General features: G+C 50.6%; 1 protein-coding gene across 2 annotated transcripts in view; it reads left to right on the top strand.

Annotated features, from left to right (window-relative positions):
• Positions 1 to 24994, top strand: part of pde4dip (phosphodiesterase 4D interacting protein) — an 888328-nt gene that overhangs the window by 338794 nt on the left and 524540 nt on the right. The window contains exon 5 of one of the 2 annotated variants that reach the window (XM_072511203.1): positions 23782 to 23858. The exons of the other annotated variant lie outside the window; for it this stretch is intronic. Within the exon in view, the coding sequence (XP_072367304.1) occupies positions 23782 to 23858 (77 nt within the window). The remainder of the gene's footprint in view (positions 1 to 23781; positions 23859 to 24994) is intronic. 2 annotated transcript variants of the gene reach the window in all.

The raw sequence follows: 24994 nt of genomic DNA, 5'->3' as shown, positions 1-24994 counted from the left end.
GGTGAGGATTCTCAAGTCTGGCACCCCACCACCAGTCTGGGCCCTCTCCCACCGATTATGGGAGAGTTTTTCTGAGGAGACCGAGAGAGGGCATAGTTAGCCACCCACGTAATTCACAGTTGTGGGGGGAGCGTGTGGAGGGAGGGTTGAAGGGGTGGATGGAGGGAGGGTTGAGGGGGAGGGAGGTTGAGGGTGGAGGTGGGGGTTGGGATGGTGGCTGTTCCCTTGGGGGGTACGGGGAGGCACGTTGATGTCTACTCACTCGTGCTGCCTGGTGTAGGCCGTTGACCTTCTTCCGGCACTGGAGGCCAGTCCTCCTGCTCACACTACCTGAGCTGACTGCTGTTGCCACTTCGGCCCAGGCAGCACTGGCTGCCTTGTGGCTCACCCTCCAGGACTCCTTGGGGGAACAGGGCATCCCTCCTGACCTCCACCACGTCCAGGAGCCTCCCCAGGTCAGCACCCCCGAACCTTGGAGCCGGTCTCCCTGGCGCCATTGTTGTGAGCTGGCTGCGGTTGTCTGAGGAAGCGCAGCTTAAGTGCTGCTCGACCTTGTTAGTGGGGGGGCTGGCGAATGCGGTCCCAGAGAATCAGCTGACAAGCCGTCATTTGGGGCGAGAAGCCCATGAGGCCTCGTTAAGTGGACCAATTAATGTTGAATTGCATTGCCAGCCTCGCTGGAAAACGTGCGGCAATTCCTGCTCGCTAGCTCACTTAGAAAGTTTTCTGGAGAATCATGCCCTAAGTATTGAATTGGATCTACCCACGCCAAAATGGTTACTTATCTTGCCAGGGTCCCGTTATTACAGTGATGCCATTCCCTCCAGCTTCAAGTGGGAGTTGGAATCAGAGCATGTGAATGAGACTTAAAAGACCAGGATTAAGAGATGAGGCATGAGTTGTAAATCTGCAGAATTTACCAGTAGATTTGCACATGCCTACCACAAGTGGCATCTCACCCCACCTCCCTGTTACTTTAAGAACCTGCAGCCTTGACTCCAGTCCTGTGTTAAAAATTGGTCTTGTGTCTCAATTGTAATTATCTTATGATTTATTCCCATTTTTGTTCTGTTCATTTTGGTATTCATTCATTTTCAAAAGTGGGTAAGTGGTCAATATGTCAACATGCCTATTAGTTTCGTGGCTATGCATGAACCAGTTCGTTGGCAACTAGTTGACATCCATGTGTGTCCAATTCCCAGTGGTGTGGTGGCTACACATGGCCTTATGAGGATGATCGGCATTGTGTCAGATTGCTTGCAGCCTGTGTAAGGCTCCCCCCCCCCCCCCTCGAGGTAGATTCGGGATTTAAAGAGACCCTGTAGTGGTTGACTCTCCTTTGTTGAGGTGAGGAGGAGCAGGGGTGCTTCTCTTTGCCTCATGGAAAGGTTAGGTCTCCGCCCTGTTCTGCATCTTTCTACCCTTGCCACGCACCCCACCGCCCACCACATCCCATCCTGTGAATTTCTCCCAGAGCCTCTTCCTCACATTTATCCGCATATGCCAACTTTTGTGAGGCCAACAACAACTCGCTACCTCGGTCAGGTAGAAAGTGGAAGAGCAGCATGGTAATGAAACACAGCTGTTATGATTGCCAAGGCTTCATATTGCCACCGGGTGGGTCAGAAACTAACTTCTGTGGTTTCTCATAGGAAATCCGCTGAGAGTTAAAATTCCCTCCTTTGCACACAAAGTCCCATTTACTCAGATCCAAATTAATCCAAACACCCAAACAGCCTTGGGGGAAAAACTAAAAAATATTGCCAGCCTCTTAAAGAATTTGTCACGTTGTTTGTTAGGTTATGTGTCGAGCTCATGCTAATTCAATAAGATAAAAGTTAAAAACTGAACAGCAATGTTAATGGAGGGGGTGGGTGGTGGTGATTAATTTAATAGGATAAAAGCCACAGTGAACGCGATTTAACAAGAAAGGTGGTATCGACTGGGAACTGCCCCGAGCTTCCTGACATTCGGCCCAGCGAGGCCATCACCGCGATAAAACGTTAATTGGTCCACTTAACGAGGCTCCCATAGTCTTCTTGCCACAAATCATGGTCACACCGGCAGATTCACCTGGACAGCGCTCACCAGCCCCCTGCTAACAAGGGCGAGCAGCACTTAGAACATAGAACATAGAACGATACAGCGCAGTACAGGCCCTTCGGCCCACGATGTTGCACCGAAACAAAAGCCATCTAACCTACACTATGCCATTATCATCCATATGTTTATCCAATAAACTTTTAAATGCCCTCAATGTTGGCGAGTTCACTACTGTAGCAGGTAGGGCATTCCACGGCCTCACTACTCTTTGCGTAAAGAACCTACCTCTGACCTCTGTCCTATATCTATTACCCCTCAGTTTAAAGCTATGTCCCCTCGTGCTAGCCATTTCCATCCGCGGGAGAAGGCTCTCACTGTCCACCCTATCTAACCCCCTGATCATTTTGTATGCCTCTATTAAGTCTCCTCTTAACCTTCTTCTCTCCAACGAAAACAACCACAAGTCCATCAGCCTTTCCTCATAAGATTTTCCCTCCATACCAGGCAACATCCTGGTAAATCTCCTCTGCACCCGCTCCAAAGCCTCCACGTCCTTCCTATAATGCGGTGACCAGAACTGTACGTAATACTCCAAATGCGGCCGTACCAGAGTTCTGTACAGCTGCAACATGACCTCCTGACTCCGGAACTCAATCCCTCTACCAATAAAGGCCAACACTCCATAGGCCTTCTTCACAACCCTATCAACCTGGGTGGCAACTTTCAGGGATCTATGTACATGGACACCTAGATCCCTCTGCTCATCCACACTTCCAAGAACTTTACCATTAGCCAAATATTCCGCATTCCTGTTATTCCTTCCAAAGTGAATCACCTCACACTTCTCTACATTAAACTCCATTTGCCACCTCTCAGCCCAGCTCTGCAGCTTATCTATATCCCTCTGTAACCTGCTACATCCTTCCACACTATCGACAACACCACCGATTTTAGTATCGTCTGCAAATCTACTCACCCACCCTTCTGCGCCTTCCTCTAGGTCATTGATAAAAATTACAAACAGCAACGGCCCCAGAACAGATCCTTGTGGTACTCCACTTGTAACTGAACTCCATTCTGAACATTTCCCATCAACCACTAACCTCTGTCTTCTTTCAGCTAGCCAATTTCTGATCCACATCTCTAAATCACCCTCAATCCCCAGCCTCCGTATTTTCTGCAATAGCCTACCGTGGGGAACCTTATCAAACGCTTTGCTGAAATCCATATACACCACATCAACTGCTCTACCCTCGTCTATCTGTTCAGTCACCTTCTCAAAGAACTCGATAAGGTTTGTGAGGCATGACCTACCCTTCACAAAGCCATGCTGACTATCCCTGATCATATTATTCCTATCTAGATGATTATAAATCTTGTCTCTTATAATCCCCTCCAAGACTTTACCCACTACAGACGTGAGGCTCACCGGTCTATAGTTGCCGGGGTTGTCTCTGCTCCCCTTTTTGAACAAAGGGACCACATTTGCTATCCTCCAGTCCTCTGGCACTATTCCTGTAGCCAATGATGACATAAAAATCAAAGCCAAAGGTCCAGCAATCTCTTCCCTGGCCCCCCAGAGAATCCTAGGATAAATCCCATCAGGACCCGGGGACTTATCTATTTTCAGCCTGTCCAGAATTGCCAACACCTCTTCCCTACGTACCTCAATGCCATTTATTCTATTAGCCTGGGTCTCAGCATTCTCCTCCACAAAATTATACTTTTTCCTGAGTGAATACTGACGAAAAGTATTCATTTAGTATCTCGCCTATCTCTTCAGACTCCACACACAACTTCCCATCCCTGTCCTTGACTGGTCCTACTCTTTCCCTAGTCATTCGCTTATTCCTGACATACCTATAGAAAGCTTTTGGGTTTTCCTTGATCCTTCCTGCCAAATACTTCTCATGTCCCCTCCTTGCTCGTCTTAGCTCTCTCTTTAGATCCTTCCTCGCTACCTTGTAACTATCCATCGCCCCAACTGAAACTTCACACCTCATCTTCACGTAGGCCTCCTTCTTCCTCTTAACAAGAGATTCCACTTCTTTGGTAAACCACGGTTCCCTCGCTCGACGCCTTCCTCCCTGCCTGACCGGTACATACTTATCGAGAACACGCAGTAGCTGATCCTTGAATAAGCTCCACTTATCCTGTGTGCCCAACACTTGCAGCCTACATCTCCACCTTATCCCCCCCAAGTCACGTCTAATGGCATCATAATTGCCCTTCCCCCAGCTATAACTCTTGCCCTGCGGTGTATACTTATCCCTTTCCATCATTAACGTAAACGTCACCGAATTGTGGTCACTGTCCCCAAAGTGCTCTCCTACCTCCAAATCCAACACCTGGCCTGGTTCATTACCCAAAACCAAATCCAACGTGGCCTCGCCTCTTGTTGGCCTGTCAACATATTGTGTCAGGAAACCCTCCTCCACACACTGTACAAAAAAGGACCCATCTAATGTACTCGAACTATATCTTTTCCAGTCAATATTTGGAAAGTTAAAGTCTCCCATAGTAACTACCCTGTTACTTTCGCTCTTATCCAGGATCATCCTCGCCATCCTTTCCTCTACATCCCTAGAACTATTTGGAGGCCTATAGAAGACTCCCAACAGTGTGACCTCTCCTTTCATGTTTCTAACGTCAGCCCATACTACCTCGGAAGATGAGTCCCCCATCTAGCATCCTCTCCGCCACCGTAATACTGCTCTTGACTAGCAGCGCCACACCTCCCCCTCTTCTGCCTCCTTCTCTGAGCTTACTAAAACACCTAAACCCCGAACCTGCAACATCCATTCCTGTCCCTGCTCTATCCATGTCTCCGAAATGGCCACAACATCGAAGTCCCAGGTACCAACCCATGCTGCCAGTTCCCCTACCTTATTTCGTATACTCCTGGCATTGAAGTAGACACACTTCAAACCACCTACCTGAACACTGGCCCCCTCCTGCGACGTCAAATCTGTGCTCCTGACCTCTATACTCTCATTCTCCCTTACCCTAAAACTACAATCCAGGTTCCCATGCCCCTGCTGCATTAGTTTAAACCCCCCCAAAGAGCACTAACAAATCTCCCCCCCAGGATATTTGTGCCCCTCAGGTTCAGATGTAGACCATCCTGTCTGTAGAGGTCCCACCTTCCCCAGAAAGAGCCCCAGTTATCCAGAAATCTGAATCCCTCCCGCCTGCACCATCCCTGTAGCCACGTGTTTAAATGCTCTCTCTCCCTATTCCTCATCTCACTATCACGTGGCACGGGCAACAACCCAGAGATAACAACTCTGTTTGTTCTAGTTCTGAGCTTCCATCCTAGCTCCCTGAAAGCCTGCCTGACATCCTTATCCCCTTTCCTACCTATGTCGTTAGTGCCACGTGATAGCACAGCAAACCCCACTCAGCTCGCAGCCTTGCCGCCGAGACGACATGATTCAGGAGTGCCGACCTGGGCAGACTACTTGAAGCGGTCGAAGCCAGTTGGGATGCCCTGTTCCCCCGAGGATCTTGGACGGTCAGCCACAGGGCAACTAGTGCTGCCTGGGAGGAAGCGGCAGTCAGCTCGGGGAGCGTGACCAGGAGGACCGGCACTGCCGCAACATGGTCAACGACCTCCATTGGGCGTTCAGGTGAGTTTGCACCGGATCCCCTACTCTACCCCCCCCCCAAGAGAATGCAACCGGCACCGCTCCCACGCAGCACCGTTCCTTGCCCCCGCTTACCCATGCCCAGAAGTGCCATCCACGCAGCCCCATTTCCCCCACATATATGCACTCCCCCCCCCCCCCCCCCCCCACCCATACTCCCCATCCACTCACACCCCCCCCCCCCACCCCATTAATGAACCAAGCATGTGGCTGACAATGCTCCCTCTGTCTCCCCGCTGGAGACATTGGCCTTCAACGGATGGGAGAGGGTCCAGATGGGCGACGGGGTGCCAGACATCAGAGTACTCACCCCCCTAGGAGGAACAGGCCCTGGAGGTCATGGGAGTGGCTGAGGACAGATTAGTGACCACCGCAGAGGTGATAATCCACCTGCCCCCTCCCAGATGACCTGTCACATGTGAGTTGTTAATGCTATACAGACTGACCCATCCCTCCCACTGACCACATGTCCATTCTCCGCAGGACTTGCAGATGACGGCACCAGCCGATCCGGAGTGCCCCCTCCCCCACCTTCCAAGAGAACACATTGGAGGAGAGCTCTGAGATTGCCACTATTCACGCTGCATAGCTATCAGCCCACCCTCTAGCGCAGAGACACACGGCTCGGTTGGCGAAGGTGGTCAGTCCTCTGGGGCACATTCTGGTGAGCACGACACAGCTGTTGGCGCACATCAGGTGGAGCCAAGAACGCCCAGGTGAGACAGCAGTCGAATGGCTGCTGGATCCCAGGAACCAGCTGGGTTCCAGTTAGTTGTTGAGCCTCTGGGATAGGTTTACTCGAAGCCCATGCAGATGATAGGGTGCGGCCATGAGATTCAGAGGGGGGTAATATAATAATAATAATGATAATCTTTATTGCCACAAGTAGGCTTATATTAACATTGCAATGAAGTGAAAATCCTCTAGTTGCCACGTTCCAGTGCCTGTTGGGTACACAGAGGGAGAATTCCGAATGTCCAAATGACCTAATAGCACATCTTTCGGGACTTGTGGGTGGAAACCGGAGCACCCGGAGGAAACCCATGCAGACACGGGGAGAACGTGCAGACTCTGCACAGACAGTGACTCAAGCCAGGAATCGAGCCTGGGACCCTGGCACTGTGAAGCAACAGTGCTAACCACTGTGCTACCATTCTACCCATGTCAGTAACACCCCATGTATTCCATAGCCGACTGAAGGAGTCCCAGAGGCTACGGGCACAGGAGATGGTGCCGGCACGGTGGCCAACACTGTTTTGGGTGGTGGCTGCAGTGGAGAGCCTGATGCACGATGTCGGCAGCATGAGTGGAGGTGTCCAGTCAGTGATGGCCATGCAGAGCTGACAGCATGTCCCAGTTGCTGGGGGACGTCACCTAGTACAAGGTGGACCTTGATGAGGCCCTAGGGGGCATGTGCAAGTCCCAGGTGGGCAGAGCTGAGGCACTGCAGAGAATGTCCCGGTCGCTGGGGATGTGTCCCAGTCTCAGATGGTCATTGCCGGTGCACTCAGAGCATGTACCAGTCACTCAGGAGCATCACCGAGGGCGTCAACACCATGTTGCAGACATTGGGGAGCCACCAAGGCTGGCAGAACCAAATGACGCAGGGGCAGCCGGGCTTGAATCCAGCTTCCCCTCTGACTCAAGGTGAGCCCCAGGGCCCTATGGGCACTGACCAGGAGAAGGGGCGCTGGGTGTCAACCCGGAGCCATCCTACGGAGTGGCGACAGCAGCCACCGGCTCCCCTGATTTTAACCCCCCTGACAATGGCGCATCTCGCAGTCAGCATCCAGTACAGTGCGGCATGGCGGGGTATGTACCACTGGCAAGTGCCCGAGAGCCTCTAGAGGACACTTACCAGAGACATTGAAGGCCACAGGATGCATTAAGCAGCAGGCTGCCTCCACCTCTGATGTGCATCCTGGGGACTCACCGAGACAGAGCGGTAGAGCAGGGAAGTCTAAGCACGTTGAGGATCACTGATTGGGCATGGGGTGGTAGGGGGTGTGGAGGGTAGGGGTAAGCATTAAGGAGGGTGAACTGGGGGGGGGGAAGGGTAGGTGGAGGGTCTGGGAGGGGTGAGGAAAGTGGGGTGGCAACATCGGACGAGTGGGGCAGTTGGGAACACTTCTGTAAATCATTTTTAAAATTCATTTATGGGATGCGGGCATTGCTGGTTAGGCCAGCATTTATTGCCCATCCCTAGTTGCCCTTCAGAAGGTGGTGGTGAGTTGCCTGCCTGAACCGCTGCAGTCCTTGATATGTAGGTACACCCACTGTGCTGTTAGGGAGGGAGTTCCAGGATGTTGCCCCAGCGACAGTGAAGGAACAGCGATATATTTCCAAGTCAGGGTGATTTAGAGGGGAACCTCCAGGTGGTGGGGTTCACAGGTATCTGCTGCTGTTCTCATTCTAGGTGGGTTTTGAAGGTGCTGTTTGAGGAACCTTGGTGAGTTATTGCAGCGCGTCTTGTAGATGGTACACGGCTGCCACTGTTCATTGGTGGTGGAGGGTTTGAATGTTTGTGGAAGGGGAAGCAATCAAGTGGACTGCTTTGTTCTGGATCGTGTCAAACTTCTTGAGTGTTGTTGGAGCTGCACTCAACCAGGCAAGTGGAGAGTATTCCATTACACTCCTGACTTGTACCTTGTAGATGATGGGCTGGCTTTGGGGGGTCAGGAGGTGAGTTACTCGCCTTAGGATTCCTAGCCTTTGACCTGCCCTGGTAACCACAGTATTAATCTGGCTAGTCCAGTTCAGTTTCTAATCAATGGTAACCCCCAGGGTGCTGATTGTGGGGGATTCAGCGATAGTAATGCCATTGAATGTCAAGGGTTGGTGGTTAAGTCCTTTCATGTAGGAGATGGTCATTGCCTGGCACAAATGTAACTTGCACTTGTCAGCCCAAGCCTGGATATTGTCTAGGTCTTGCTGCATCAGGGGCTGGTTTAGCAAGTGGGCTAAATCGCTGGCTTGTAAAGCAGACCAAGGCCAGCAGTGCAAGTTCAATTCCCCTCCCAGCCTCCCCGAACAGGCGCTGGAATGTGGCGACTAGGGGCTTTTCACAGTAACTTAATTTGAAGCCTACTTGTGACAATAAGCGATTTTCATTTTCATTTCATTTGGACATGGACTGCTTCATTTTTTGAGGAGTCGCGAATGGTGCTGAACATTGTGCAGTCATCCGCAAACATCCCCATTTCTGACCTTATGATGGAAGGGAGGTTATTGGTGAAGCAGCTGAATATGGTTGGGCCTAGGACACTACCCTGAGGAACTCCTGCAGTGGTGTCCTGGAGCTGAGATGATTGACTTCCAACCACCCAAAACCACTTTTATTTGTGCCAGGTATGACTCCAACCAGCGGAGAATTTTCCCCCTGATTCCCATTGACTCCGGTTTAGCTAGGGCTCCTTGATGCCATACCCGGTCAAATGCTGCCTTGATATCAGGAGCAGTCACTCTCATCTCACCTCTGGAATTCAGCTCTTTTGTCCATGTTTGAAACAAGGCTGTAATGAGGTCAGGAGTTGAGTGGCCCTGACGGAATCCAAACTGAGCGCCTGTGAGCAGGTTATTGCTAAGTAAGTGCCGCTTGATAGCACTGTTGATGACTCCTTCTGTCAATTGGCTGATTAAAATCTGTTGACCTCGACCAACATGCCTCTGGCAGTTTCTTCTGCTATGCGGGCCAAGCACCAATCCCATACCCCATCTCCCCGGACATGGAGGTCCTGGACTCCTCTCCCCTCCCCACCCCACCCCATCCCACATCATGTGCAGGTGCTGGGTGTTAGCAAGTGTTCAGCAGACAGTCAGGGGTCAGGCAAAGGCATTGAATTGGAGCATGCAACCCCCCCACCCCCCAACCTCGACGGTGACCTGCTGACAGTTCCGACACAGTCCCACCACCCTGGAGTGATGTTACACAGACCCTGGGAGGGTGGAAAATGGGGTGAGGTGGGGGGGGGGGGGGGGACAGGGGGGAATGCAGAGGGATAGGGGAAGGGCGGGTGGGGATTGGGGAAAGGGGGAATGGCAGATGAGGCCATGCCCTATGTGAAGCGGGCCCTCTGGGCTTGTTGGACCCTCGCTGGCCTGATGGGCGGCTGGGTCCTCAGGGTGTGGGGCGGGGCCCGGAACATGGGCCGCCGCCTTGACCCTCTGTCGATGCTGCTGCTGTCTCCTCCGGTATCTGGCTACCTGGTTTGCCAGCAGCACCACTCGGTCATGTTTCATGGGGTCCAAGATATTGTGCATCCCATGCAATTTCTGTAAGAAATTGGGAGAGGGTGTGAGACTGACAACCAGCAATGTCTTCAACTCTGGGACTCTCCAGTCCCCCCATTGCTCCCCCCCACCCCCCCAATGTCCCGGCATGCCCTGCCCATACACCCCTGGCCGCAGTGGGGTCCCTGTTCACCGGACGCCAGACCCTGTACCGCAGACACCTGCACACAACATTACATGGACTGGGCGCTGATCCCCTCCCCGGTGCACAATTAAGTGTTCACTTAACTACGATTGCCAATAACCTTCAGCCGCGTGTCCAGAGGCCTCCCTGGTCAGTGGGAGTTAAGGGTGGTTGTTGGGGCAGGCGGGCTGGGGCTGGGGTTGGCCCCGGAACAGGACCACACGATCCAGGGGTTGGCATGGTGGACCCGTGGGCGCTGAGACACCCATACACCCACCTCCCCCCCCAAACCTAGCCCAGGCCATGTTCGGCCACACCCCTGCCCCGCAAATGAGACTGGTGTCCCGATGGCTTCCCCACCGTCCTCCGAGCACTGGGGCAACAACCCCAGTGCCCCAGGGCTCTTTGCCTGTGAGCAAAGATGGCTACTTACCTGCTGGTGTCTGCACAGCAGTCCTTCCACCAGCTTCATGTTTTTATAAAGAAGTACTAATCAGCGCCCACGTGACCACTTTCTGGGGAGGTTGTTAGATCACGGAAGGCCGTTAGATTGGGGGTCACTCCCGTTAATTGTATGGAGATTGGCCTTAAGTGGTGATTATTGGTTTCTCGCCACGGCGGGATCCTGATGTCGCCAACGGGAGCTGGCCGGTTAGTTCGCAAACTGATCGGTGCCCGGCGCGGTTCTCAATTTTGGCCTCTCTGGCGGTGTAATGGCCTCGTCGTCTCTCGCTTAAGCGCAACATGGCCATTAAATCGCGCCCAGTATGCGCATTGTGTCATAAGGTATTGCAATTGTTTTGTTTAGTTGTTTTATATGTTAGGACTGAGAATGTGCACTTGATATTTTATTTTTAATAGGTTTGTCAAGGTAATGTTATTTTTTGAAACCCGCTCGTGGGCTGTAAACCAAGGTGATTTATTGTCAGTGGTATAGCCTGGACACATTGGGCAGCCTCAGTATTTTGTCAGCATCCCCAAGTGAAAAATAATTGTTATTGGGTAACATGAACACACATGCACATATTTGTGTAAATTGGATGAATGTCCTTGCCTCAGTCAGAAGTTGCCAGTTTGACCCCACACTCCCGGAATGAATAATCTCGACTAACCCTCCAATGCAACATTTAAATTAAGGGTTACATCAAGGGTGGGCTTGCATTTTAGGTGCTCATAAATGAACAGTTTACCATGTCCTCAGGATGTCATAATGAATTTACAACCAATTAACTACTTTCGAAGTACAATCTCTGTCACTATGTTTAGCAGATATGACAGCCAATTTGCACATAGCAAGGTCCTGCAGTGACAGATGACATGAAGCATTGGTTGAGGGAGCAATATTGGCGCTCCAATTCTTCAGAGTGTCATTTGTTCTGTTATTGTTATTGCGGTTTGCTAATCCATTTTCATACCTATCAAAGAAAACAGGAAAACTCAAATTACAATCACATTTCCCCTACCCTTGCCCTGCTCCTTCTTTAATTTAGAGGCATGGAGAGGCATCAACCCTACTTTGGACTCTACACCGTGGCCTTCACTTATTAATATGTGAGGCAGAGGTACATCAGGTGGGTGTCACAATGTACATCACAACAGGAACTTACACCCCAAATGCTGCAGGTTCCCAATCTCAGTGTCAATTTCTCCACAATGGAAGAACAATAAAATCATCCTGTATACTGTTTGTGCATATCCTAGTGCCTGGTATGGTTATTTTTAGGCTAAAACCTGAATGCAGGTCACCTGTTTGCACCTTTGGAGTAAAGAATGGTCCATGGTCTATTCATGATGGGGTAGGTGGGGAGAAGAACATAGGGCGGGATTCTCCCAGCCCTGGGCCAGGCGGAGAATCCCCGCGAACAGGCCACGCAGCCCCGACGCCGGCACGCGATTCTCTGCAGAGCGGAGAATCGGCGCCATTGGCACCGGCGTGGTTGGCGCGGCGCCGGTCGCGGGCCACTCTACATGGCCGACCCACCGATACTCCAGCCCGGATGGGCCGAGCGGCCGTAAGAAAAGAGGCGAGACCCGCGGGCACCGTTCTAATCTGCTCAGGGCCGGCAGGACCTCGGCGTGTAAGGGTCAGTGGGCGGCCTGTGGGGGGGGAGGGGGTCTGACCCGGGGAGAGGGGGGCCTCCGATGTGGCCTGGCCCACGATTGGGGCCCACCAATCAGCAGTGCGGCCTCTATGGCTGGGGGCCTCCTTTCCTATGCACCGGCCCCTGTAGCCCTGTGCCATGTTGCGTCGGGGCCGGCGCGTTGAAGGAGGCCACTGCGCATGCATGTATTGGCGCCAGCGCCACTGCGCATGTGCTCGTTGGCACAACTGCGCATGCGCGGGTCCCGCGGCACCAGTTCGCGCCGGGATCTGCAGCTGGAGCGGCACAAACTGCTCCAGCGCCGTGTTGGCCCCCTGTAGGGGCCAGAATTAGTTGTGGGCGTGACCCGTTCACGCCGTCGTAAAACGCGACGGTGTTTACGACGGCGTGGACACATTGCTGTGGGATTGGAGAATCCTGCCCATAGTATGGGTAAAAGGTCCTCAATAAAGTTCCCTTCAAATTCACCATAAAGACACTTTTCTACCTTGTCTTTGGTCTTCTCCACTTTGTATCCTCCCCCGTAACTTCTTTCTCATCCTAGTCAGTGTTTACCCTTATATTAATCAAGCACTGTGATGCATTTCAATTACATGAGAAGCATGTTCCAGTTACGAGTTGTTCTTAATATAGCAGAGTAGGCATTCAGACAGTTTACTATCAGGCTTCCATCTTGTGCCTCATTGAAGCGGTTCCTGGTTGTGCAGAGGGGAAGCAATAATGATGCTTCTCCCTTGTAATTAATTCAATTACTCAATGTAAAAATGTAACCTGACTTTCTTTATGGACTGATTCTTTGGAGGAGGAAGGTGGACTCCCCTTAAAAAAAATTCCTTCTGTCAAAAACCACAGGGTAATCAGTAGACATGTGAAAATCACCATATCTCATAGATGTGATGTTTATTTGCAATTAGGACTTGTTCTAGTAGCTAGTAGTAGGAATATGATTGGACACATTACCCCTGGATTGGGAAGACGTTATCTGCCAAGTGAAGGCAGCATTTGGCTCGGTTGTAATGCCTTCCTTTGGAGAATATCCTATCAACATTCATCTATGATAGTCAGCACTTCAGTGAAGTACGAGAATCATAGAAGCCCTACGGTGCAGAAGGAGGCCATTTGGCCCATTGAGTACGCACTGACCCTCTGAAAGAGCACCCTATCTAGGCCCACTCCCCCGCCCTATCCCTGTAACCCCCTATCCCCACTTAACCTTGGACACTAAGGGGAAAAGTATCATGGACAGTCCATCTAACCTGCACATCTTTGAACTGTGGGAGGAAACCAGAGCTCCCAGAGAAAGCCCACACGGACACATGGAGAAAGTGCAAACTCCATATAGCCAGTCACCCAAGACCGGAACTGAACCTGGGTCTCTGGCGGTGTGAGGCTGCAGTGCTTGCCACCGTGCCGCCCCTCAATGTAAAAATGTAACCTGACTTTCTTTATGGACTAACGCTTTGGAGGAGGAGGGTGTACATAGAAGGTTGCCAGCATCTATAAAATCATACTCTAGCTTGAATTAATGCTCTTAAGAGCTAGGTGCAAGAAGAAAAAGACTAGACAGAAAGTCTCCTACTTTACAACAGTGACTGTACTTCAAAGGAACAATATTGACTGTAAAGTGCTTCAAGACATCATGAAGTCATGAAAGGCACTATATAAATACAAGTTCTTTCCTCCTTCTTCTCATTAAGTGCAGCAGGGAAGAGTATTTCCCCCCCTGCACACCTACTGTGTGAGCAGTGAGTATGATGAATGTGGTAACAGGTTCATTACTGACCTGTTACAAAATCTGCCTCGTACTTGGAAGCTGCCAGCCAATTGAAGAACTGTGCGTCATGTTCATGCAAAGTTTGGTTTATTTTTGGAGCTGTTGTCAAGGCGCTAACAAACCTAAATATAGAAACTGATTCCTGGCTTCAATTCCTGAAACAAATTATCTGTGAGAGTTTGGACTTACAACGGGGCTCAGTCACTATTCACTACTCAGGAATAAGTAAAAGCAGGGCGTTAATAAATTCAGGCGTTATAGCAGTGATTGTATGTACAGTCTGCCTCTTACATTTAAATGTAATTTTTGAATATAAAAATTTGAATTGGTCAGTAGTGTGACATAATTAAACATTAAAGATTGTACAAAATAAAAATTCAGAAATTGAAGTTAGGAAACTTTGAAACAAGAGTAGATTGTAATGCATTTATTTTATATTCAGTACTTAGTACTCAACATCAGCCTCTCATGTTTCCATTTGCTTGACAGAGGATTAACATGTGGCACATCATATTAATTTGAGATGGACCAGAAATCTGAGAGGCATGGTTTAGGCTGCCCAGCAATTTTGGTGGCCTAATGTGGCAGAGGACAGGAGACAGACATGTCAGAGACGAAGGCTCTCTTGCATGATTGATATTAAATATACTGCTTATCTTCAACAGCAAATAAACATAATCTTAAAAATAGTTACAGCGATAGAGCGGTGAGTTAGACCAGTGAGTTGCAGAGTTCAATCCTGCTGGTATGGGTGGTTGTTGAACAAGTTGATTTCAAGAAGGACCACAGAGGTAATTCTTGGATGTGTAAAAGATTTTGAAATCTCCACTGTAATCAGTATGGTCATTTTCTAACATGAGGGATATTTGTGGAACATTGTCAGAATCCCTAGAATTCAGGGCAGCAGGGTGGCGCAGTGGTAGCTCTGCACTCTCACAGCGCCGAGGTCCCAGGTTCGATCCCAGCTCTGGGTCACTGTCCTTGTGGAGTTTGCACATTCTCCCCGTGTTTGCGTGGGTTTCGCTCCCACAACCCAAAGATGTGCAAGGTAGGTGGATTGAACACACTAAATTGACCCTTAATTGGAAAGAATGAATTGGGTACTCTAAATTTAAAAAAAAAAAGAATCCCTAGAATTCTGTCTACCTTGAGGACAGATTTTTCACAAAGCCCAAGCAAAGTCTGCAACATGAAGATGAGGGTTCTGCAGCACGTCTGTTTAGGGATAATTGAGATCAGTTATGCAATTGGCAGCAAAATAAAATTGATGTTTTCAACAATCGTTTGTGACTTGGACAATATATGGTTGTCACCTTCTCAATTTTCATGTGGTTGCAAGGGTTTGACACTTGAATTCCTCATTGAACACAATAACCTGCGAATGACCTGACAACACAACTATTCACTCAGAAATGTTAGTTTTTTTTTCCGGGTTGCAAACCAAGCACATATTCTCATAAGACCGTAACAAATCTCACCCCTCCACCCCCTGCCCTTCCCTGCATGACAAATTAAAGTCAGGAGGTCTGGGAGCAAAGATATAGAAAATAATTTCCATGGAGCTACATTGCACTTCACCAAATGTCAGCCAGATGACAAGGCTAGTTGAGAGAGAATTCAGAACGAGTAAGAAAGATTGTACAAATTAACTGTGTTTAAGAATGATGGCAATGCACTGCAGGCCCACCATGTGAAAGAGAATGAATGGTTATGCCATTAGGTATGCCCTTTTTATCTGGAATTTCTGCGGGGGTTCTTTCAGTTGTCTGTTGTAATTTCAGCTAAAAACTGTTGTATTTTTACACTATGGGCTGGATTCTCTATTTCAGCGGCTAAGTGCCATCTCGAATGGTGAATTTACAATGCCAAAATCGGCACCAAACCTTCACTGATTCCAGCGCCAGATGAAACTGCCGGATCCCTCACCGAAAAAGCTGAAGAATGGCTGGGTTACTGGCGGCGATGGCCTGCAGCGGTCGTGCCGTACAACATGGCGCTGGGCGGACGCGGACCCGACCTTCCCTCCGCGACCCCACAGGCCATGCCCTGGCCAACCCCCCAGTTCCCCTAGCCCTCACGGAAGCCTCCGGCCAGCGGCACAGATCCCGGCCGAGTGTGGCGACACTGGACACAGTCCGCAGCTGCCACGTTGAGTTCCCAACAATTGAGGCCACATGTGACCCGCGCGATCGGGAACTCGGCCCATCAGCAGCGTAGCATCACAGGAGGGCCTTCCAATGATGCGTCAATGCCGTTGCAACGGCACTAGGTGTGTGATTCGATGATGCTATTTAGGATGGGGGCGGATCATGCCTGACCAGCGTCAAACCAGTGCCGGCCCCGAATTGGGTGTCGGAGCCTATTCTTCGCCTGATTGCCAATTACAATAGCGGCGTCGGGCAATGGAGAATCCCGCCCTATGTTCCAGATTTTCCGCTAATTCAATAAAGATAAGAAGGAGCATCACAGAAATACTGGCCAGGATTCTCCGGCCCGAAGCCGGGTCGGAGAATCCCCGGGGGGACGCGAGAATCGCGCCCCGCCCCCCAACACCGGCTTCCCCATTCTTCGGCGCCGATTCTCGGGTGCCCGCGGGATTCCCGCCACGCCCGTCGGGGGCTGATGCCAGCGCCCCTCCCCCCCATCAATTCTACGGGCCCCTATGGGCCGAGTGGCCGACGGGTTTGGCCGAGTCCTGCCGGCGTGGGTTACTCAGGTCCCACACGGAGGGACCTGGAAGGTGAGTCTGCGTGGGCCGTCCTGGAGAGGGGGCGGGGACGGGGGACGGGGGCCTTGATCGGGGCCTACCGATCGACGGGCAGGCTGGTTCCGTGGGCGTCTATTTTACTCCGCGCCGGGCCCCTGTAGGGTCCGCCATAATGCCCGGAGGCTGGCGCATGCGCGGAAAATATGCTGGCCATAGCGCGCATGTGTGGAAAAACGCCGGCCGTTCCGCACATGTGCAAACTCGCGCAGGCCGTTCCACGCCGGCTAGAGCTGCGGGGACCACTCCGGCGCTGATCTAGCCCCCTAGGAAGGGGCGCATTCCCCAATATTGGGGACCGTTGACGCCAGAGTGGTTGGTGCCGCTTTTCACGCCGGCATGGGGACATAGCCGCATTAATGGAGAATCCCGCCCACTATGTCCAAAGCATTAAATAAGACTCCTTCAGTCTTTGAGGGATCACTGAAGTGTTGGAAATGCCATCATTCAGGTGAAATGTCAAACCCAGATTCCTTGTACGCTCTCAGTGGGCATCAAGATCTCATAGCATTAACTTCCGGGTGCGGTGATGACCAGCGAAGCCGCACGTTTCGGCAGTTCCCGTTGGAACGGACTTTTGGGCTCTTGATAAGAGCCCCAACGGCAATTTTAAACGGCCAAAATCACTGTGCGGTGAAATAGAAGGGAATCCCCCTGGATGTTGATGGACAAAGGAGAGGATAGCGGCAGGATTGCAGTGGATCCTTCGGAGCAGCGGCAAGGAAGGGAAGCTCGAAGCAAGATGGCGTCGGAAGGTGGCAGTTCGATATGGGGCCCGGAGCAACAAGAGTTCCTGCGGCGCTGTGTGGAACAGCTGAAGAAGGAGGTGTTGGCCCCGATGCTACAGGCGATTGAAGGGCTAAAGGAGGCGCAGAGGACCCAGGAGCTGGAGCTTCGGTTCGTGAAGGCAAAGGCTGCTGAAAATGAAGATGAAATTCAGGGCCTGGTGGTGAAGATAGAGACGCACGAGGCACAGCACAAGAGGTGTGTGGAGAGGTTGGAAGCCCTGGTGAATAATTCGAGGAGGAAGAATCTAAGAGTCTTAAGTCTTCCCGAGGGCGCAGAGGGGGCGGACGTCAGGGCATATGTGAGCACGATGCTTCACTCGCTAATGGGATCGGAGGCCCCGACGGGCCCTTTGGAGGTGGAGGGAGCTTATCGAGTTATGGCGCGAAGACCAAGGGCAGGAGAAATACCTCGAACCATAGTGGTGAGGTTTCACCGCTCTCATGACAGAGAGATGGTCCTAAGATGGGCGAAGAAAACTCGGAGCTGCAGGTGGGAGAACGCGGTGATCCGTGTATACCAGGATTGGAGTGCGGAGGTGGCGAGAAGGAGGGCAAGTTTCAATCGGGCTAAGGCGGTGCTTCACAAAAAGAAGGTGAAATTTGGAATGCTGCAACCGGCGAGACTGTGGGTCACATACCAAGGGAAGCACCACTACTTTGAGACGGCAGAAGAGGCGTGGACATTCATAGTGGACGAGAAGCTGGAATAGTCTGGCGAGAGAAAGAGCTTCTGGGGCAAAGTGGTGGGGTGACTATGTGGGACGAGGAAGGGGGGGGATGATTTTTCAATTGTTAACTCTTTAATCCTGTAAATGTTCTCTCTATCCCTCGTTTGGGGGGGGGGGGGGGGGGGGGGGAGTATGAGGAACTGTGGGCACCGGTGGGTAGGAAAGTGGGGCTGAGTGGGAAACGCGGGCCTCGTTCCCGCGCTATGGTAATTAAGGCGGGAACGGGGACGCAGGAAGGTGGCGGCCTCGCACAGTGAGAGGCCGAGGGCACACGGGGAAGCCGAGGTCAGCCAGAGTTCGCTGACTTCTGGGAGCAACATGAGGGGTGTAATTACGCTAGAGGGGGATCGAGCGGAGGGGGGGGGCGGGTAGGGAGCTAACTGGGTTGCTGCTGCTAAGGGGAAGGGGGAGCTGTTATGGGGCGGGGTGGTCGAGGCGGGAGGGCACCGTCGGTGGGATATACGGATATACGGGTACGTGGGAACCGGGTGAGGAGCTGGGGTAAAAAAGGGGATGGCTAGTCGACAAGGGGGGGGGGGTAAAGAGCCCCCCAACCCGGTTGATCACGTGGAACGTGAGAGGGCTGAATGGGCCGATTAAAAGGGTGCGGGTACTCGCACATCTAAAGAAATTAAAGGCAGATGTGGCTATGTTGCAGGAGACGCACCTGAAATTGACAGATCAGGTCAGACTACGTAAAGGATGGGTGGGGCAGGTGTTTCATTCGGGTTTGGATGCGAAGAATAGGGGGGTGGCTATTTTAGTGGGGAATCGGGTACTGTTTGAGGCAAAGACCATAGCGGCGGACAGTGGGGGTAGATACGTGATGGTGAGTGGCAGACTGCAAGGGGAGGCGATGGTTCTGGTGAACGTATACGCCCCGAACTGGGATGATGCAAACTTCATGAGGTGTATATTGGGGCGTATCCCAGACCTGGAGGTGGGAAAGTTGATAATGGGGGGGAGATTTCAGTACAGTGCTTGATCCAGGGCTGGACCGGTCGAGGTCCAGGACCGGGAGGAGGCCGGCAGCGGCCAAGGTGCTTAAGGACTTCATGGAGCAGATGGGAGGAGTAGATCCTTGGAGATTTATCAGACCTAGGAGTAAGGAGTTCTCATTCTTCTCCCATGTTCACAAGGTATATTCACGGATAGACTTTTTTGTCCTGGGAAGGGCACTGATTCCGAAGGTGACAGGGACGGAGTACACGGCCATAGCCATCTCGGACCACGCTCCACACTGGGTAGATCTGGAGGTAGGAGAGGAAAAGGAACAGCACCCACTCTGGAGAATGGATATGGGCCTGTTGGCGGATGAGGGGATATGTCTAAGGGTGAGGGGGTGTATCGAAAGGTACTTGGAGCTTAATGACAATGGAGAGGTTCAGGTGGGAGTGGTCTGGGAGGCGTTGAAGGCGGTGGTCAGAGGGGAACTGATATCCATAAGGGCACATAAAGGGAAGCAAGAGAGTAAAGAAAGGGAGCGATTGCTGAGAGAACTTCTGAGGGTGGACAGGCAATATGCAGAGGCACCGGAGGAGGGACTGTACAGGGAAAGACAAAGGTTACATGTGGAATTTGACCTGCTGACCACGGGTAAGGCAGAGGCACAGTGGAGGAGGGCACAGGGAGTGCAGTATGAGTATGGAGAGAAGGCGACTCGGTTACTGGCCCAACAATTGAGGAAGAGGGGAGCGGCGAGGGAGATAGGTGGGGTGAGGGATGAGGAGGGAGAGATGGAACGGGGAGCGGAGAGAGTGAATGGGGTGTTTAAGACATTCTATGAGAGGTTGTATAAGGCTCAGCCCCCGGAAGGGAAGGAGGGAATGATGCATTTCCTGGATCAGCTGGAATTCCCGAAGGTGGGGGAACAGGAGAGGGCGGGACTGGGAGCACAGATGGATGTGGAGGTGGTGGTAAAGGGGATTGGGAGCATGCAGGTGGAGAAGGCCCCGGGACCGGATGGGTTCCCGGTGGAATTTTATAGGAAATATATAGACCTGCTGGCCCCGCTCTTGACGAGAACCTTTAATGAGGCCAGAGAAAGGGGGAGGTTGCCCCCGACTATGTCGGAGGCGACAATATCGTTACTTTTGAAGAAGGATAAAGACCCACTGCAGTGTGGGTCCTACAGGCCCATTTCCCTTTTGAATGTAGATTCTAAGCTCCTGGCTAAGGCAATGGCGACGAGGATAGAGGGTGGTCCATGAGGATCAAACTGGGTTCGTTAAGGGGAGACAGCTGAACACGAACATACGGAGGCTGCTAGGGGTGATGATGATGCCCCCACCAGAGGGGGAGGCGGAGATAGTGGTGGCGATGGATGCCGAGAAAGCATTTGACAGGGTGGAGTGGGACTACCTGTGGGAAGTGTTGAGGAGATTTGGTTTTGGTGAAGGGTTCATTGGATGGGTACAGCTACTATATAGGGCCCCGATGGCAAGTGTGATCACGAACAGGCAGAGGTCTGACTACTTCCGTCTTTATAGAGGGATGAAGCAGGGGTGTCCCCTGTCTCCGTTACTGTTTGCATTGGTAATTGAGCCCCTGGCCATAGCACTGAGGGGCTCCAGGAAGTGGAGGGGAGTACTCAGGGGAGGAGAAGAACACCGGGTATCATTGTATGCAGATGATTTACTGTTGTATGTTGCGGACCAGGTGGAGGGGATGCCTGAGATAATGCAGACGCTCGGGGAGTTTGGGGAATTCTCGGGGTACAAATTGAACATGGGGAAGAGTGAGTTGTTTGTGGTACATCCGGGGGAGCAGAGTAGGGGAATAGAGGATTTACCGCTGAGGAGGGTAACAAGGGATTTCCGGTACTTGGGGATCCAGATAGCCAGGAGTTGGGGAACCTTACATAGGCTTAATTTAACACGATTGGTGGAACAGATGGAGGAGGATTTTAAGAGATGGGACATGGTGACCCTGTCACTGGTGGGGAGGGTGCAGGCGGTCAAAATGGTAGTCCTCCCGAGATTCCTTTTTGTGTTTCAGTGCCTCCCGGTGATGGTCACGAAGGCTTTTTTCAAGAAAATCGAGAAAAGTGTCATGGGTTTTGTGTGGGCTGGGAAGACCCCGAGAGTGAGGAGGGGGTTCTTGCAGCGTAGCAGGGAGAGGGGGGACTGGCACTACCGAGCTTAAGTGAGTACTATTGGGCCGCCAATATTTCAACGGTGTGTAAGTGGATGGGAGAAGGGGAGGGAGTGGCGTGGAAGAGATTGGAGATGGCGTCCTGCAAAGGAACCAGCCTACAAGCACTGGTGACGGCACCGCTGCCGTTCTCCCCGAAGAAATACACCACAAGTCCAGTGGTGGTGGCAACACTGAAAATTTGGGGGCAGTGGAGACGGCATAGGGGAATGACGGGAGCCTCGGTGCGGTCCCCGATAAGAAATAATCATAGGTTTGTCCCGGGGAGAATAGATGGGGGATTTGGAGCATGGCAGAGAGCTGGGATTGTGCAACTGAGGGATCTGTTCCTGGACGGGACGTTTGCGAGTCTGGGAGCGCTGACGGAAAAATATGGGTTGCCCCAAGGGAATGAATTTCGATACATGCAACTGAGGGCTTTTGCGAGGCAACAGGTGAGGGAATTCCCGCAGCTCCCGACGCCGGAGATTCAGGATAGAGTGATCTCAGGGACATGGGTGGGGAATGGTAGGGTGTCAGATATATACAGGGAAATGAGAGATGAGGGGGAGAATATGGTGGATGAGCTGAAGGGAAAATGGGAGGAAGAGCTGGGGGAAGAGATTGAACAGGGGCTGTGGGCAGATGCCCTACGTAGGGTAAACTCTTCGTCCTCATGCGCCAGGCTTAGCCTGATACAATTTAAGGTTTTGCACAGGGCACATATGACCAGAGCAAGGCTCAGTAAATTTTTTGGGGTAGAGGATAGGTGTGGGAGATGCTCGAGAAGCCCAGCAAACCACACCCACATGTTTTGGTCATGCCCGGCACTGCAGGGGTTCTGGGTGGGGGTGTCGAAGGTGCTTTCAAAAGTGGTGGGGGTCCGGGTCGAGCCAGGCTGGGGGCTGGCTATATTTGGGGTTGCAGAAGAGCCGGGAGTGCAGGAGGCGAGAGAGGCTGATGTTTTGGCCTTTGCGTCCCTAGTAGCCCGGCGAAGGATACTGCTTATGTGGAAGGAAGCCAAGCCTCCGGGCGTGGAGACCTGGATAAACGACATGGCAGGGTTTATAAAACTGGAACGGATAAAGTTTGCACTAAGGGGTTCGGCTCAGGGGTTCACCAGGCGGTGGCAACCGTTCATCAACTACCTCGCAGAACGATAAAGGAAATGGGAAGGTAACAGCAGCAACCCAGGGGGGGGGGGGGGGGGGCAGGAGGGTCCTCAGGGGTGTTTTTGTAAAGATATTGGTACTTGGTTATGTATATTGAATTGCTGATTTTATTATTTGGGAGAGTTATTATTTTTGTTATGGCAGTTGCCATTTAGTTTATATATTATTTATTTATTTGTTAAAATACGGTTTTGCTGTTGTAAAAAGGGGAAAAACCTTTGTACTGTATTGTATGGCCGAAAAAGTTGAATAAAATATATTATTTTAAAAAGATCCCATAGCATTGTTGGAAGAAGAGAAGGGAAGTCTTTCCAAGGTCCTAGAACAGAATCATAGAATTTTACAATGTGGAAGGAGACCATTAGGCCTATCATGTCTGTGCCATTCAAAATCTTTTACAAATCCAGAAATTACCTCTGTGATACCTCTTGAAATCAACTTGTTCAACAAACACCCACACCTCCAGGATTGAACTCGGAACTTACTCTGCAACTCACCGGCCCAACTCACCGTTCTATCGCTGTAACTATGGACAAGTTAGCCCTATCCCTTTAATGCCATATCCTTTTATATTCTGTATACGCCTGTTGCAAGAAACGTTATCAAATGACTTTTTGAAAGCCCAAGTATACAACATCCACTGTACTACCTTCATTAATCCTCTCTGTTACTTCTCAAGAACTTAATCAAGTTAGTCAGATATGATTTGTCTTTCACAGACTGTGCTGACTGTTGCTATTAACCCACGCCTCTCCAAGTAAGAATTCATTTTGTCCATGTCTGCAGTAGTTTTCCCACAAGATTTATCCCTCAATCACCATCACTAAAACAGATAATCTGGTCATTTATCTTATTGCTGTTTGTGGGAACACACTGAGCAGAGTGCTCTGAGATGTCCTGAGGCTGTGAAAGGTGTGATTAAAAATACACATCATTTTTTCTCCCTTTCTTTGCAAGGTTTAAATTTTATTTTCAAATTTCTGTCGTCTTTCCATTCATTACAATCTTGTCCCAGCTCATAAATAGAGCAATGGATTTGATGTAGTGCATTAACCTGCAACATGAGTTCTATACTTACTGGGTATAGCACAGTTAGTATTGTTTTAAATCTCAGAGGTAATGAAAGTGCCATGTTCTGAGCAAATCTGAGCTGAAACAAATCACCAGCCCGAATCATTGTCAAAGCTGTGACACTCACCAAATCATCTGTCTTTCAGAACATCGAGTTGAAGGTAGATGTCGAGAGCCTGAAACAAGAACTAACTGAAAAAACTGAGCTGCTTGAGAAAGCCTCGTAAGTCGTATTTACTGCTTCCTTCTGAATCATTATGCCCGTGCTAAAGTGTACAGTTACTGTAAAGTAGCTCGGTCACTGTTTCCACTGAGGTAACATCTGTCTGGAATAGCAGTCTGCCTCATATTATGCCAGTTTGAAAAATTGGTGGAAAAACCTGCTTGTACTATTCTTTTGTTTAAGGATATACTTCGGAGTGTGTAAAACACATTATTTTGTATAAATGCCTGTTTAAAATTATTTACTAGATTTATGCAGATGTGCTACCTCGTATCTGGTTTCTATTTGAAGCTGCCATCCCTACTGCCTATCAGATGCCTGTTTGTGAAGAACTTCCCCGGGAAGGATCACCTGTATAGGACATTTGCAGGGTTTTCTGAGAGCCTCTGTGAACAGTTCCATAGTGCTTTGTGATTAGCACCACCTCCTTTTCCTGGGAGAATCACAATAAACCTTTTAGGGGCTCCAGTTTGTGCCTGTGTTACCATTACCAGGATTATTCTCTACTCAGTCCTGTCTGCAGTTTGTACAATTTGTGCAAAGGTGTCTTTGCAATCACCATCATAATCCTGTGTAGGTGAAACTATAGGTGAAACTCCAGGCAGAGACAGGCCTCCTTTACTTTCAAATCTGTCACTTTCCTGTCTAAGATGGCAGACACCTGCCCATCTTATACCAATTTCTCCCCTCCCAGCACCCGCACTGTGATAACAACTAATTTGAACTTAGAGCCTTCGGAGAGAGAGTTGACTCCTGCAACTATTTGACATCCTCTTCTGTCCAACCCCCCCCCCCCCAACCCCTTCCCCGCCAGATGCAAAGATTGGAGTTGGGGTAGGGGTTTATAATTTGTGTCTTTTTAAGGTAGCTTTGAGGTGGTTTGAAAGGCCATATTTGGAAAACACTTGGCTTAGAGTTACAGAGTTATTACATTGTGGAATTGGGTGATATGGTGCAAGGTTTTTTTCAAAGTTCATTTGGAGCAGGGCTCATAAGTTCTGAGATCTGCATCAGAGTACAGAGCTTTGCAACAGTCGATCGATCATGGGATTTTTGCATATTTAAAATAATCACATTTGCTAGATGATTGATTTTATCGTTCTTGTTTCTTATAATTGTAATGGCTGCATTAAAAA

This window comes from Scyliorhinus torazame, chromosome 7, assembly GCF_047496885.1.
Source record: "Scyliorhinus torazame isolate Kashiwa2021f chromosome 7, sScyTor2.1, whole genome shotgun sequence".
Lineage (NCBI taxonomy): Eukaryota > Metazoa > Chordata > Chondrichthyes > Carcharhiniformes > Scyliorhinidae > Scyliorhinus > Scyliorhinus torazame.
This window is presented reverse-complemented; position numbering and strand designations above follow the sequence as displayed.